Genomic DNA, 17,037 nt, shown 5'->3' on the forward strand with positions numbered 1-17,037 from the left:
TGTGAGAATTCAGCTTCTCCAAGGCAATGGGAGGAGTAATTTTTTTGTAAATCTGTTGAGTGAAAGATTAATACACGTCTCTTCTCATACAGAATAATGTCCAGCCCAATACAAAAAAAGGGGTTGGGGATGGTGTGGAAAATAGCCAGAATTTTCTTTAGATTCTCTTTTGTGACTTTTTTTTTTGGGCTCCTCTCCTGCTTTTCTTACTGTTGCTGAAGAGTTGGAACATTTTGGTCACCTGCGTCTCATCATCGTTCTGGCCCGTCTCACCAGATGCCAAGATGAATCTCCAAGTTGATGCTGCATTGACGCTCAAATCGTGTAAAACTTTCTGTCTACAGATGATTTGCATTAAAACTTCCTGCATCCAACTGTTACAGACTCTTTTGTTCCTGAGGAGAATCTGAAAAATGGCAATGGTTTGCAATGCACTTGGAGCAATAAGATGTTAAGTCAGGTCACTTAAATATGTAACAACCAATCAAAACCGTCGCAACACCTACTGTGGCAAAAGAAAATTGAACTTCTTCCTCTGATCTTTCAACGAACTTTTACAGCTCTTCTGTTCTTGAGGAGAATCTAAAAAATGGCATGGTTCGCAATGCACTCGTAGTAATAAGATGTACAGTCTTGTCTCTTACATATGTAAGCAATCAAAAACGTTTCTGTGGCCAAAGAAAATTGAAAATTTTCCTTTGATCTTTCAACCGACTTTTGCAGCTCTATTGTTCTTGAGGAGAATCTAAAAAATGGCATGGTTTGCAATGCACTCGTAGTAATAAGTACAGTCAGGTCTCTTGAATATCTAAGCAATCAAAACCGTTTCTGTGGCCAAAGAAAATTGAACTTTTCCCTTTGATCTTCCAACAGCAAAACGCCATGCATGGCCACATTAAGCAGCATCAACTGAGGGACGATGCCCCGTATATAATACATGCTCACAATTTCGGCTGAGTTACACTTACACAGGGGAGAGAGGGGGAGGGAGAGAGAGAGATTATGAGATGATAATACACATTATACTGTGGTTCACGCCACCTCCTCATCCTAGAAAAGAAAAAATTATGAACCAAATAAAGAATCAAGAAGCAGTGTCACAGTCCTTTCCGACAATCTCCCAGCTGTTGCAAAAGAGCAGCAAAGTCGGTTTTTGTAGCCCTTCAGAGTGTTGCGGTCAAATGGAGAGGCGGAGTTGCGGAAACAGTGACGTCCAAACATGCCCTTTATTTGCATTGCAGACGGCACCACACCAAATGTATTCTTTCTGTATCCTTACGATAAATAACCCATAAACAAATCCTACTGACCAAATGTTCCAGGAATCAGACACTCTTGCTAATTACAGTCCAACCCGCATTCTTCCAAAAGTGGTCCGTCCGACTTGGCCAAGAATGGATCGACACGTACCCACAGAAGGGAGAAGATGGAAGCGAGCAAGATTGACCACACAATGATGATTGTAGGAGTCCTGTTCTGCCGTCCGAGCAGACCCTTTAGGAAAGGATACAAGTGGACAATCACCCAGAAGGCAAAGAATAGCTTTCCGAAGAGAGGACCCCAGGACTCGTAACCGTTGTTTATTGCGTTTGATACGCCAGCTACAACACCAATCAGGTTTATTATAAGCAATGTGGTTGGCGGAATGAGCAAGGTGGTCCATTTGAACGCATAGAGTTGAGAGAACTCCTCGTCATCCCCACCCTTTGATGTCACAGTGAAGTTCGTGTCAACACCAGCCAGAACCTTCAAAGCCCCTGAAAAACTGCAAAGAGATGTGCTGAAACTCCTCCGATGACCCAGAACTGTTCGTTCCTCCACCATTCTTCTATTCCAACCCCACTCCATCGCATTTCCAGGATACTTGTCGCGAAAATGCAAATGAAAAGTGACAGAAACCACAGACTAGCCACATTGCTCAGCTGCAACGGGGACAAGAAACAAAGACAATATAAGATCTTTTGCCTGGAATATCATCAATTGTACGATATAAAAGCAATAGTTGAAAAAAAGAAAAAAAAAAGAAAAAGAAAAATCTAATAACCTACCTCTGGCGTGATGAATTTCCCAGTAAGCAAGCAGCACACAGCAGGCAAAGTACAGTATGCCAACAGAGGGATTGATGTCCAGGGGTATACTGTGGCATTTATGTAAGATAATCGCTCTAACCATTTCAAACCGCCTCCATAACCATACCAAAGGGGACAATGCCTGCTTAAGAAGATCTCAATGGAACCAAGAGCCCAACGAAGGACCTGGTGGAGACGATCGGAAAGATTAATGGGAGCAGATCCTTTCAAAGCGGGTCTTGCAGGGATGCAGTAGATGGAACGCCATCCATGGCAATGCATTTTAAAACCCGTCAATATATCTTCTGTAACTGAACCATATATCCATCCAACCTGTATATGATGAAAGTTCAGCCAACTCTGAGAGAAACAATAATTGTTTCGGGAATTGCATGAAGAGAGCATTTACACTACACTTACCTCTTTTCCCCACTCAGTCTTATCTTCGTAGCCGCAGCTGATGACATGGATAGCTTCTTTTAGCAAAGATGCAGGGCTCGTGCCTTTCAGTGTTCCTCCATCCTCTAGCATTGTCGATGCGACGAAGACTGAGGATTGCCCAAACTTCTTTTCAAGCTTATGCTGAGGCGTGGGATTTTCAGTTTCAATTCCTGCATAAGAAAACATGAATGTATTGATGACTAAGTAAAAGAACTAGCCTTAAACATGACATAGGAAGCAAAATTGGTTAAGTCCAAATTGGAACAGATGTTAACTGGGAAGCAACCCAATAGAAAACAAGCTTTTGGAAGAATAAAAGATTTCACCGATTGATGCCAAAATTGAGAGGCACATTCAATGATAGAAAAAGGTAAACCAACACTAGACAATTAAGTGGGACTTCATGCAAAAGCAGAATCTCACCTTCAATGCCCTCTTCGATACCTTCCAAAGGTGGTGGAGTACCTGCATCTTTTTTTTTTAAAAATCTCTTCTTCAGTTCGGTCTTAGGCTTGGTATTCTTCTTCTTCTTCTTCGTCCCAGAGCAACAGCACCCACAACAGCACCACTTTGGCAAGCAGTTGCAAGTTCTGTTCGGTGGCTTCTTTGCTTTTGGAGCATCATAACCATAGAGTGCCAGCCTTCTGAATACACAACCAGTCCCAACGTAAATAGGACCTTGAATACCATCCAGACCTTTCATGTTAATCTGAAAGAGAGAAATTTCTCCGTCAGATCTTCTTGCACAGAATTAATGATACGGTATGTGCAATGGACATGAGGCAATTCAATGGTTGATAATTGCATGCTTACATCGAAAAACACGGTGTTCCGATTGGCATATCGATCGTGCCTATCTATACCGTCGAATCTTTGAGGGAATTGGACGTAGCACACTCTTTTTCCAATAAGTGGGTCCATCATGAAGCACATTGCCTCCCTAATAGCCTTACTATTATTGAAGTAGTGATCACAATCCAGATTCAAAAGATAAGGCGCATTTGTAAGCACAGCAGAGACCCTGGCCGGTTAGACAAACAAAAGTTCACAGAGAGGTCAATGGAGAGAGCAAAAAGGGGTTTACCAACTAAGGTGGATTCTTATGACACTTACCAAAGCATTCATGGCTCCTGCCTTCTTGTGGTGATTATAGCCAGGCCTCTTCTCTCTGGAAACATAGACAAGGCGAGGTAATTCATTCCCGTCAGAGTCATGTCCTCCACTTTGGCCAAGAAAAACCTATTAAAGATAGCAGAAATAAGCAGTTAATCTCATCTCACATCAACAAAGAGTTCTAAAACTGAAAATGACAACTTTGCATACCTGAATCATGCCAGGATGATCACGGACGTTATTTCCAGGCCATGGTGTTCCATCCTGCATCGTCCACCCTTCTTCAGGAACCTTCTGGGCTTTGGCCACCAAAGCATTTATACGAACCTTAAACTCCTCATACTCTCTCTGCAAACACAGCAAGAACAGAATTAAGACTTTGACTATCATCTGCAAAGAGCAATTGATAAATTAAATTTGGCACTCCTACTACCTTCATTGCTCTTCGCTCCTTCACAAAAGATGCCTCAACCTTATCTTTGAGATAATCTATCTTCTGAGCAAAATAAAACTCAGGTGCCCGTGGCTCAATGTTGAATTTCTTACAGAAAGGGACCCATTTTCTTGCAAATTCCGATGTTTCTGAGAGTGCTTCAAATGTCAGCATAGCAGCACCATCATCAGAAACATAACAGGACACCTTATCAACAGGGTAGTCCACAGCGAGAATCGATAAGGTGTCCATATATAGTATCTCCGCTTATAAGATTAAGGGCTCCCGCAACAAGTTCATCCCCTTCTTCAGCTACAACCAGTAACACTTCGTCTCCCATTTTTGATCCCATGTTATGAAAAAACTCTCTTGTCAAATAAGGGCTGCCCCACCTAAATAAACATAAGCAGCAAGACATGATCTACTTAAACCTCTCATATCAAATAAAGATGCCTTTGAATATACACAAGAGGCAGGCAAAACAATCAACAATATATATTTTCTGCAAAGGAAAGACAACCAGTCACTGGACTCATACTTGTTATCGGTAGTGTTCCTGTAGAACGTGTAGAAAGAATCCCAGTGCTTAGCCTGCACACACAATCAAAACCAAGAAGCTCAAGTCCTTCATGTTTCACAAAGTGAAGGTATTAATTTAGGAGTAAGTTGTAAGAGAACAGGAGTCACATGTGGATGATCACATCTAAGGACTACTCATCTAAAAGCTCAAACCAGTGGACAGAAAGTTGCTACTAGCATCTAAATTCAAATTAATAGTATTACTGGGAAGTTGCGACATGATATACTTATTTATACTTCTCTGTACAGTTAACCAACTAGTCTCTATTCACGTTGATATCAAATTGAACCAGCTGGATTACATATATTATTAAACCTCACATATTTTGGGTAGGATTAGCTTAAAATCTTCCCCGAGACACTTTTGCCATGATATTTGTACTCATTACCTTTATTTCATTCCCTCGAAGCCACTTCATTGTCAAGTTTTGGGCAGAAATCTGCAGAAAGGGTTCGATCCAATGAGTAAAAGCTTGTGTGCCCAAAAAGATGCAATGTCAAATCTGGCACTATGAGACTATAAGATGCAACAGATAAAAATGCAAACTGACTTTTGATAAGATACCATAGTGCACCAGCAATGAATTCCGATAACTTAATGGGGAATTTAATATTCTGTCTGTGCTATTAGCAAAATTCATTTTAACAGGCAAAAAGGAAAATAGTACTACATGAAAGTTTATGTGTTCGTTTTTTTCCCATTAGTATAGGTACAAATACAGTTGATACACTGCCACTGATATATTTGCATTAAACATTTGTAGAACGTAACAGTGATAGGCATTTGTAAAGATCAGTTCATATAATACTTCCCCACAACTCATGTCATCATAAAGAACGACCAATTCGTTACTCAACTGTTCATATTTTACTGCTTTGAAGCATCTTCAGCAATTAGTCGTTTTCCAGTTGTCCAAGAAGCTCAACTACCAAAGTGTAACACTTTACTTCAGCAGAGTGAATTTCAGCAAATGCATAAGGTCAGTCAGCATTATATCCGAAATTGGGAATGCAATCCCCATGAAGCATCGGTGTCGAGTGTTAGTAAAAAGTTCTATGAGCATTTAGTGAAGATTGCAGTAACATATATCGTTCCATAATAACTACTTTCTTCATTTCCCGTGACAAGCATATGTATCGACACAATTTACTAAAAATTTTATCAAATTTTCAAGCATATATTTAAGGAATAAAGAACTAAGAGCAAGATTTAAAATAATTTCTAGGTGGGAGTATCTTCCCAAAATAAAGGAAATTCCCAAATAAAATAACATTTGGAAAAACTAACCTTCTTGCGCTCACCGACGCATATTTTCCTTTTGTTCTGCTTCATGTCCATCAAAAAGTCATCAAAACTGTGGCACGGACAGTGAAACTTGAAGCATGTACCTTTTGCATGCAAGATAAACACAAGAAACGTAAAAAGATCAAAAGTTGGCAATCCAAGTAAATTTAAGACACCACTCATTCAGAGAAGTAATGCTGCAATCATATGCTAACCTGGCGGGACTATTGCAAAGGAAACTGATGCATGCACAATATCAAATGGAGAAAATTGACAGCAGCATTACGTCCAAGTATATTTTTAAACAAAAGCTGCATTTGACCTTAGATAACATTGTGAAGCATATACCCCTTGACATGCTATCTAGATCAAAAAGAGACAACTCCTTTCAACTCCCAAATACTTTCAACCCTCACTGACAATCAAGAAAAGGGGTCAAAGGTGCATGATAGCTATGATGTAATTGAGTGAGTCTTATGAAATTTCAAACTTGGTCAAATAATACTTTGACTGAGAACCTAGAAATATCACAGACGCCTATTTTCATTAACATTGAGTCTAAAGTTTCAGCACTTGTCCGCTTAATGCTTTACTTGATGTCTTTGTTTCCCTACTCCTATTATGAAAGAATATATAATCAAATACTTATCTTGACCATTAAGAAATAAGCAAATTGCTAGAGGTTTGTCACCATGTTATATGATTTTTGCTTCGAGATGGCCTTGGCTGGAGCCCACAATGAGCTCCATCATGAAAGTCTACGACTCATTGCATTAAACAGGCGAGAAAGTACTCCCAAGGTTTTGTTAAATTGTAAAATCACCCTTCGAACCTTTTATGAATCTACTAATACACTTCAGATGGAGATGAGTCTCTGGGTTGTTTTACTGCTGAAGGGGAAAGTGAATAGGGAAAAACCAAAAGTTATTGTCAATGTATCCAGCAAGGTAACATCGGCCTAACTGTAATTTCAGCACTCATTTTGCCACTCACCATGTATAGTTTCGATTGGTCCAATGGTACTGCATTCCTATCCTCCGTAGAAAACCCTTTTCCTTGTGGTTTTGCCATTCATTCTCAGAAGAAAATGTGATGTGGACTGACGAAACCCGGGACTGTTGTCAAGGATATAAAGCAAATTCAGAACTACTGCAAATTGAAACATCAGATTCACAGTTCAGGAATTTTCATCTTTAAGTAAGCCACAGCTAGCCACAACATCCCCACTTGTTTGGCGAATAACCAAGTTATTTCTCGTTTTCCATGAGACCATACATATAGAGATCAGCCCTGAAAACATTTTAACTCTCTTGCAACTCCAGCCAAGGGAAAAGGTCCAAACAATTGATGGAGTGTAAAAAAAAGCCCAATGATGAAAGAAAAGTGTGATAAAATTCTGGCCATTTCATGGATGTAACATCATATTCACTATGGGCAGTCACACATCTGTTATCACGTACCTCAGCTTTCAAAATTTTCTTAAGGCGTCTACTACAATGTCAAAAACTTGATCCTTATATAAGGAATCACGAAGTAGAATCCGAGGACCGATTACGGGGTAAAAGGCACACAACACTCGGTACTTTGGATAGTATCTTGAACCATAACTGTAGTAAGCGTCCGCCCAAGAATGGTCAAAGACAAATTCACCATACGAGTGACTGCACATCAACATGAAAAATGAGTGAAACCATCTCCATAAAGCTCCTCGAAGATTGTAAAAATTGCTCAATATATAGCTATTTACGAGGAGCATAGAAGAAACTATCTATTTGAAGTTTCAGAGAAAATAAATCTAATCCTGAGAACAAAGAAGAGGATAAACCTTTTCAAATAGGGTGGAACAACACCTAGAACAGTCCCAGATTCATCCTTAGCACCAATGTGCCGCGGCATCCATCCTGTTTCCTAAAAGCAATTAAATAGATCAACGGAGTATCCAAGAGAAGCTATTCAGCTTAGCAGCATAGTAAAATTGAAAGAACTCCGTTCAAGAACAATAGGAAGAGAAGCCAAAAACCTAAAGGTACCGAGAGGGTGCCAATCCATTAAAAAAACTACTTCACTAGGTAGACATCAAGTTCTATAAAACTCAATAGTCCCTCTTCATTCAAAGAGAAACTTCGCGGCATATACCAGAAATAAAAGGAACTTCTTTTTTCCCCGTCTGTCAGAGCATCACAAGGAGAGACATCTCTCTAGAGACAGAAACCTATCGGGCCGACAAGCTGTCGGACGTAAAAGCATCAGGGACACCCCACAAGCAGCAGTGTGCAACCAACTTATCAGTGAAAGCTTATGCATGAAGGAACCAAGGGATAATTATGCCAAGGACTCCAATATCAATGAAGCAAATACCAATCATCCAATCCTCCTCTCATAAGAACGCAAAATTACATTGATGAACGACAATCTCAACCCCTAGAACGCGAAATCTCACCTTCACAAAGAACTAGACTCCTCCAAACTTGAAAGGAACCCGTGCGAGAGAAACGGATTATACTTCTCGGGCCGGTAGCATCAAGAGCACACGCATCCTAATCATCCGCCGAAACCTCGGAGATGGAATTAACAACCGAGGGCGATATGTGCTTCGGCCTCGACTCCGCCGCCGCGACATCCTGCGCGACAAAACACGAACCTATTCATTCCGTACATCCCGGAAACAGAACCATCGCGAACATGACTAAGAACATACCTCGGCGCCCGGCGCCGTCAGAGCATAATAGCCGAGGGAAAGATCGACGGTCTCGCGAGGCTCCAGAGACTTCTTCGACCTCCAGAACAGCGCGCGGATTCCGGCGGCGGCGGTGGCTCAGAGTCGGAGTTGATGACGAGTTCGTCGGAGGGAGGAAATCGGACGGAGGCCCAGAAGTTGCCGAGAGACCAACGCGAGCACAAACCTTATCCTCGATCTCCGCGTTGGAAACAGTGGGAGGCGAAGGCGATCGGGAACCAGCTGCGACTGGCGGGGCTCTTGGAGGAGGCGACGTGCCAGAGGTAGATGACCGGCGAGGCGGAGGCGGAGGGGGTGGGATGCGTTGAGAAGGAAGTGCAGCTCGTTCTTTGTCTGCTCTTCGAAGAAGAGAGAGAGAGACAAAACCCAAAAAAATTCAAGTGAGGAGAGAGAAAATTTAAGCGGGAGCACAGCGCATTTATTACCCTTCCCGATCCGTCCTTTCTTCGCCAAATGAGCCGAGCCGAGCCACCAGCCATTTATTTCGGAGAGAGTGAGAGGAGAGAGGAGAGAGAAATAAGCCTTGAGTCGAGGAGCGAGAGGAGAGAGGCGTCGGGAGACACGTGTCGCGCGCTGCGGCGCCTTCTTGTTTGCCACGTTGATACATAAGGCGTACTCCAATATTTTCTCAGAACGAGATGGGGATCTGCCGTACACAAGTCCCGTCAATAAAAATCTCTTTCAGAGCTGTCGTACAACCTAGTTCCTCTGGCAACCCGTTCAATTGGGAGCAGAACTTCAAATTCAGGGAGACTAAACGTTTCAAATTGCCAATTGAAGGATCTAGCTTCACCAAATGAGAACATCGTTCAAGAATCAGGATTTCTAAATCTTTGTAACGAGAGAAGTCGGGAGTGAACAGTAAGTCAGAACACCCGGTTAGATTCAAGACTTTCAATTTCTCCATCTGCAAAGCCAAAATGGAAAACACGCACATGGTCAATTTGGAGATATTTAATTCGAGAAAACAAACATCAAACAACCAAATGAATACCAAACCACCTTGATTTCACTCCAACCTCCCCATTCTTCCGTGACTTTGCTCCAAGACAGATCAAGAATGACCAACTCTGTTAACAAAAAAATTTTTGCACTAAAATCCAGAGGACACCTTCGCCAACAGAGCCACCTTAAACTAGCAAATGCACCTTCAAAGCTTCCAGAAAATTTGGCATTATCCAACTTGAGAAACCTTAGTTCTGGCATTATCTGAAAATATCCAGCTCTGAAGTCAAAGGGTAGAGCTTCGACGTTTTCCATTCCCTACATTTGGCAAGGTAACATAATCATCAGAAGCTGTAAACCCAAATACCCATCTGAAAAAAGGATACTTCCTTGCCCTACGTGCTAAAGTGTTCAAATATGATATGATTCCTTGAGAAAAAATGGAAAAAAAAAAAAAAAATTGTAGCCCATACGTCGAGGTGTTTGTTTTGCTGATAACAAACTGAACCAAAAGTTTTTACCTTCTCCTGTATGTAAAATTTTCTCCCAATTGGATCTCCAGATCCCTCTTGCTCAGACATTCTTTTGCCAAGGCGTCTCAGCAATCTGTGCATCTGCAATTCATTGTTTTCTCCAATTTTTGCCAGGGGCATCAGAATGCAACCAGAGGATGGATAACAATTGGGCCACATATATGAAGCAATTCGGGCATCCACACCAGAGATAAAACACGCTATGTCCAGAAATAGATCTTTTTGCTGTTGATCTATTTCTTTGTAACGTATATCCAGTATATCTTCAAGGCCAACCGTAGTCTTTTCAGAACTCATCATACATTCTTTCATTGACTTCTCCATCTTTTTCCATTCTTGTATTGATTTACCCCGCAAAAATGAACCTATGACTTCGACTGCTAATGGTAGTTTCTCTGTAGCATTGACAATGCGGTTTGAGAGTCCATCATAATCAGGTATGGAAGATTGCATCCTGAATGCATGCTTGCAGAAACTTTCAAAAGCTTGACCATCGTCCAACTCATCAACCATGTAGTTACAAGCCTTCTCGGGATCATACCCTTTGAGAATTTCCTCGTTTTGAGAAGTCACAATAAGTCGACTACCTGGACCAAACCAATGAAGCGGGTCTGTTACAATAGCATGAAGATCGGATGGCTTTTCCACGGCATTGACAACTATTAGAACTTTCATTTCACGAAATATATCCACGAAATCTTCTATCGTTTCGTCAAAAGAAGGATCTTCATGATCTCGTTCAAGGATATCACGTATCAACTTGCTTTGCAAACACTGAATGCCACAAGGATTTTGTGCAGTTTCTTCGACTTCTGTGAGAAAGCTACAACTGTCGAAACAAGAAGAGATGCGTTTGTATACAGCCTTAGCAAGAGTCGTCTTGCCAATTCCATCAGTTCCATAGATTCCAATAATGCGCACCTCATCATTGACTTCCATCTCCAGTAAGTGGGTGATTTGTCTTGCACGATCATCAATTCCAACTACATTCTGAGCAGCTGCAATTGCATAATTCCTATCTGAGGTTCCCATGTCTACTGGTTGCTGTCCAGGTTTATTTTCTATTTTCTCTATGCTCTGCAATAGAAAGAGAATTTCTTCACCAAAGTGTTATGGAGAAAAGTACAAACATCACCCGATCGGTCTCTCTTATTACATTACTTCAGTTCTACACATAGCTACAAGATATTCATTTGTCATCTAACTTTATTAGTTGATGCAGAAAAATGCAGACACTATTTTAGCATAATCTGATCCATAATTCAATATCTTGCCAATTCCATCAGTTTCATATATTCCAATAATGCGCACCTCATCGTTGACTTCCACTTCCAGTGAGTCGGTGATTTCTTTCACACAATCATCAGCTCCAACTACATTTTGAGTAGCTGCAATTGCATAATCCCTATCTGAGGTTTCCATGCCTGCTGCTTGTTCTCCTCTTTCATCTTCTATTTTCTTCATCCTCTGCAACAAAAACAGATTATCATAGACGGAGAAAAGAACAAACATGACCTGATCAGTCTCTCTTATAACATTACTTTAGTTCCACACATAGATACAAGATGCTCATTTGTCATCAAATTTTTCTAGTTGATGCAAAAATATGCAGACATTTGTTCTAGCAATCTCCGATACGTAATTCAATGTCTTCTCTCACACAATATTAATAAGGAAACTTAGCTAGTATCTTAATCTAATTAGGTGACAACAGTATCTTGGAAGTTGGATCCGCTTATTTACAGACAAGATATTTCAACTTTCAAGAAATCTTGATATGGACATCATAACAATGATCACGCTAATTAAATTAATTATGCTCTAATCTCTGAAGTGTAAATAAGTTGCCAACAGCAAATGAGCATCATGGAATGGGACAAACATCTTAAATTTCGGATGGTAGACTGTTTTTAGACTCTTGACTATGCAATGATCGATGTTAAGTTCATTTTATCTTCAAATACATACAATTTTCTTTTGTTCCTTCTGCATCATCTTTCCTCACATTTTCTTCTGTTGCTATTCCAAGTTGAATGATCCATTTCAATTTTCGGCGATAGTTATATTGGACTAATTGAAAGCAATGCTTAAATATTCTACTGAATTCCATATACAAGTATGTCCGATACCACACTCTCGTTCACAGGTACTGAGCTTTTCTTGATTGGTTCCTTCTTGTCACTTGGTGACTTTTACATGCACTTCTATCGTTCAATAGAATGTCAATTATCAATTGAGAATATTGTCTATTCGCTACAGATTTTTGCAAATTTCTTGTTCAATTCATGTGTTGTCTGTTTACATTGGCACTTACATCTTTTTCATGAGACAAGCAACGATTGACAAAGATCAACAATCGAGAAAGAATTGAAAAAGATTGGTATGTGCGTGAGTGATCAGCATCCACATTTGTAGGGACAAAAGACGGCTAGGGGAATGAGGTAAAACATGCTGCTGGGGTGAATAAACTCGGAATCTTTTTGGGGAAGATAAAATTTTGCTCGTTTTTTTCGTAATTCTTCATCTCAGCCATTTTTTCCCTCATTTTAGCCCCAAATCGACTTTTTCTTTTTCTTTCCCAAAATCATCCCTTCGATGACTTTTTGATGCAAAACCTGCAACACCCTAGTCTAGATGGCACATGTATGTCAACAAATCGTTTGTTAATCGAGCACATTTACATGAGAAAGTCATTAGAGGACCAAAACGAAGGGAAAACAGGAATACTCGTTGAGAGATTGAGATGAAGAAAGTACGGCACATGGACAATATAAAGAGTCGCAAATAATGAGGACCAAAACGTATTTATCTGTTTTCCTTAGTATAACAATTTTATAGACCAGTTGTAGTATACGTGGCCTTCGTTTTGAATTTTTTTTTTTCATTATTTAGGGTCTTGAGGGAGAATAATTCAAACTCAAAGTACTCGAACCAAAATTGAAACAACTAAATCACCTGATTCTCTACCTGTCAGTATTTAACGTTTGTAAAGATTTGCGATGTTCGATTAAATGAAATTTTAATTCGACGGTGAAACTGAGTAACGTAAAACCCTAAAGATAAAAGCAAAATCCCCTCCAAACATTCCCCAAGTAAAAGCAAAAGGCTATCGAACAATGTGACACGAAAACGCACCTCCTCCAAGTTAAACAAAAAATGAAAAATAAAAAAGTAGTCATGCTATTCTAATTCCATGTCCAGTTCCGTCCCTTTTTCTATATTTTACGTTATTATATTAATACTTCATCTTATTTTCACTTTAATTACATTAATCTATTCTTTTGGATAGTTTCAACGTACTTCATGTACTACTATCTTTTAATGGTAATTATTTATTTCAATTACAGTACTAATATACATCCAATTGTTTTGCATTTTGGAACTAAAAAAGAGTTGTATTTTCTACCATTCGAATGAAAAATCCATAACCATGGGATACATTGTTTCAAATCACTTTATGAAAATCTCTATGTCATATTCTTTCCTAATCTAAAGTAATAGGCTTCCAAATTACTAGTGTCTCTTTTTGTCATAAGTTGCAATTTTTAGTGAAATAATACTTTCGCTCATATAAAAGTTACAACATGATATAATTAATGACTATTTGCTCAAGCAATATGGGCTTTAACTTAATTTGAAATAGTCATGTATTACGAACAGGCGCGAATCCCCTATGGTGGCAATATGTTATAGTACTAGAATCGCAAAATCAACTAATCAAACCAATTGATGGCCAAAAGTAAGAAACTAGTCTTGCCTACTATATAAGCATGCACCGGCAAAACAGAGAATAAATGTGTAGCACAATTATTGCTTTAACGGCTATGCGTGCTGAAAAACTAACGGACGCAACATAAATCAAGTTCTTTTGGGTGGGGTGAAGGGGAGGCAATCTATAACTTTTGAAAGTTTACGGTCTATCGCGCAAAAATGCCAAAGTTTAAGAGGGCGATTATTGCTAAAAATTATGAAACCACATATGGTATAACATTATGTCCAACGCTCAATTATATAACAACGAAATAAATTTAACAATTATAATGATAAAACTTTTATTTGTGCATTTATTAAATGATACGAAACAACATATCAAATTAAAAAGAACATGTTGAAGGAACACTAATGTATTTGAAATTATTTAAAGATCATCCCTGATAAATTTTCTCCATTTGATTAAAAGATATACTTTAGTCCATGTAATTTTCAGAACAATATTTAACTTTTTACAATTTGTTTAGTTTTACCGAATTATAGCATCAAACTGAAATGATAATAAATCAATTTTCAAACCCGTGCTCACGTGCATCTGCTTTATATTTATGAAGAAGATATCATACCTTATTTGATGTATCCAGAAGAATCTCCTCTCTGTCACGCTTCAAAGACGTTGCAACTTGTTTGATGAAGTCCCCATGCTCCCATTTTTCAACTGATCGTTCCCTTACATCCTTCAACATATTCTGTACTTGCACCGAGTTCTCAGCCGGACATTCACTGATTTTCAGCTTTTTCAAAGATGTTAATTTTTCTAGGCCTTCAATTTGACGGATCATTTTGCATCGTCTAATCTCTAAAACTTTCAACAATGTCAAGTTTGAAAGATCAGGTAAACTAGCGAGGTAATCACAGTCGGATAGAATCAAACTTCTCAGTGAGGTTAACTGGCCAATCCCATTGAGATTCTGTAAATTGCAGTTTGATATATCTAGCCTCTTCATGGCTCTAAGCCTTTCAAGCTCTTCAATCTCCTCTATCGCAGAGTGGTAGAGCTCGAACACTGATAAGTTGTTTAAGCCCTGACCAGTTGGCAATCTTTTCAATGATGAGCAACCTTGAATTGATAAAACTGACAACGTCTTGGGAAGCTCTGATACTTCTTCAAGGCTAAAACCAGAAAGGGTCAGCGTTTCGAGCTGAGGAACATCCGTCGGCTCAAACTTCAGCTTGATAATTTGCGAAAGAGACAATTCTAGTTTCCTCAGTTTAGGAAACGATATTGAGAAGGATGGTTTGTCAATCATTTGTTTCAAGCTGGATTCTGGCATTGGCTGTTTTGAGGGAGGTCGGCGTGCCTTCGGGTCCCCATCACTTAGGCACAGCACCTCCAATTCCTTCAAATCTTCAAGAAGGGGTATTGTGACGACCCGAGCGGCGGTGCGCGGGGAGGAGGGATGGCGGTGCGTCCGCGCCTCCGGTCCTCGGACGTGCGCAAGGGGAAGGGAAGGATTCCTCTCCCTCTTGTCCCACATCGCTTAGGGAGGAGCTCTGGAAGCCTTTATAAGGCTTGGGTGCCCCTTAAACTTGTGCGACGCGTTTTAAAGCCGTGAGGACTCAGTGTCCAAAGCGGACAATATCACACAAGTGGGACCCGGGACGTTACAAATGGTATCAGAGCCGACTCCCGACAGCGTGTGGGGCCACAGCGGGCGCTGTGCCTTAAGGGGGAGAATGTGACGACCCGGCGGCGGTGCGCGGGGAGGAGGATGGCGGTGCGTCCGCGCCTCCGGTCCTCGGACGTGCGCAAGGAAGGAAGGGATTCCTCTCCCTCTTGTCCCACATCGCTTAGGGAGGAGCTCACGGAAGCCTTTATAAGGCTTGGGTGCCCCTTAAACTTGTGCGACGCGTTTTAAAGCGTGAGGACTCGGTGTCCAGCGGACAATATCACACAAGTGGGACCGGGACGTTCAAATGGTATCGGGCCGACTCCCGACAGCGTGTGGGGCCACGCGGGACCCCGTGCTCCCAAGGGGGAGAGTGTGACGACCCGAGCGGCGGTGCGCGGGGAGGAGGGATGGCGGTGCGTCTGCGCCTCCGGTCCTCGGACGCGCGCAAGGGAAGGGGAAGGGATTCCTCTCCCTCTTGTCCCACATCGCTTAGGGAGGGGTTCCTGGGAGCCTTTATAAGGCTTGGGTTCCTTTAATTGTGTGACGCGTTTTAAAACCGTGAGGACTCAGTGTCCAAAGCGGACAATATCACACAAGTGGGACCCGGGATGTTACAGGTATCGCTTTCATCCTTTTAGAACTCACACGCAGACAAATTAGAGAAGGGGGAAGCTTCGGCAACTCTTCAATTTCATTGCACTGGATTAAATCCAGGGTGAGAAGACCAGAGATGGTGGAGAATTCCGGGGGTAGGCTAGATATACTGGAATGCCCCAGCATCAATGATCTCAAATGACATAGTCCCTCGATATCATTGGGTATGGCCCCCTTCAAATTCCCACACCAGGAAGCATGGAGTTCTTCCAGATTGGTTAGATTCCCAATCTCCCCAGGAAATTCTCGAATAAAAGAAGAATCCATTCTCAGCACTCTCAAGCTTTTCAGATTTCTTATTGAGTCGGGGAGTTCAGATATACTAGAGGCCGATATATCCAACTCCTCTAATGACCAAATTTCACCGATAGAATATGGAAGTTCCTCCAAATAACGGCAATCCCTCAATGACAAGCGTCTTAGCTTCAGCAGCTTTCCCAGTGAGCTCGGGAGCTCAGAAATTTTTGCACCTTCTAATAAGAATTCGGAGAGAGCAGTCAGATAACAAATCGAACTGGGCAGGTGAGTCAATGGGAAGCACTTGGAGCTAGGGGTGAGCAGCGGTTTAGGGTCGACCCTGGACCGACCACGACCGCCCAACCATGCCGGTCCCGTCCGGTTCCCAAAGGGACTGGGTCGGTCCTTGGTCACAAATTCCCGGGACCAACACTTTGTGCGGGTTGGTCCTTGGTCCTAAGAGTTTTGGGTCGGTCCAACCCTGGACCAACCCTGTATATTATATTATATTATTTATAATTCTTTTATATATTCAAACCTAAGTAAAATGTCTATTATATTATATTATATTGAGATATTCTATCAATAGCACTAATAGTAATTTCAATTTAAAACTTTTATTAAGTA

General features: G+C 40.9%; 1 protein-coding gene, 1 long non-coding RNA gene and 1 pseudogene across 2 annotated transcripts in view; all 3 read right to left on the reverse strand.

Annotated features, from left to right (window-relative positions):
• Positions 1–17,037, reverse strand: part of LOC104437580 (disease resistance protein RPV1) — an 89,816-nt gene that overhangs the window by 71,690 nt on the left and 1,089 nt on the right. The window contains exons 2-6 of the mRNA XM_039309673.1: positions 16,141–16,714; positions 14,473–15,270; positions 11,447–11,602; positions 10,124–11,212; positions 9,660–9,920 (exon numbers count right to left, since the gene is read on the reverse strand). Coding sequence (XP_039165607.1) covers positions 9,660–9,920; positions 10,124–11,212; positions 11,447–11,602; positions 14,473–15,270; positions 16,141–16,440 — 2,604 coding nt within the window. The 5' untranslated portion in view covers positions 16,441–16,714. The remainder of the gene's footprint in view (positions 1–9,659; positions 9,921–10,123; positions 11,213–11,446; positions 11,603–14,472; positions 15,271–16,140; positions 16,715–17,037) is intronic.
• Positions 896–3,857, reverse strand: LOC120291433 (annotated as a pseudogene).
• On the reverse strand, positions 5,947–7,469 carry LOC120291435. The gene is made up of 3 exons (XR_005549470.1): positions 7,381–7,469; positions 6,914–7,035; positions 5,947–6,024 (listed from the first exon to the last, which is right to left on the reverse strand). It is a non-coding gene; the product is annotated as an uncharacterized LOC120291435 (long non-coding RNA).

This window comes from Eucalyptus grandis, chromosome 3 (assembly GCF_016545825.1).
Source record: "Eucalyptus grandis isolate ANBG69807.140 chromosome 3, ASM1654582v1, whole genome shotgun sequence".
In the NCBI taxonomy this organism is placed as follows: Eukaryota; Viridiplantae; Streptophyta; class Magnoliopsida; order Myrtales; family Myrtaceae; genus Eucalyptus; species Eucalyptus grandis.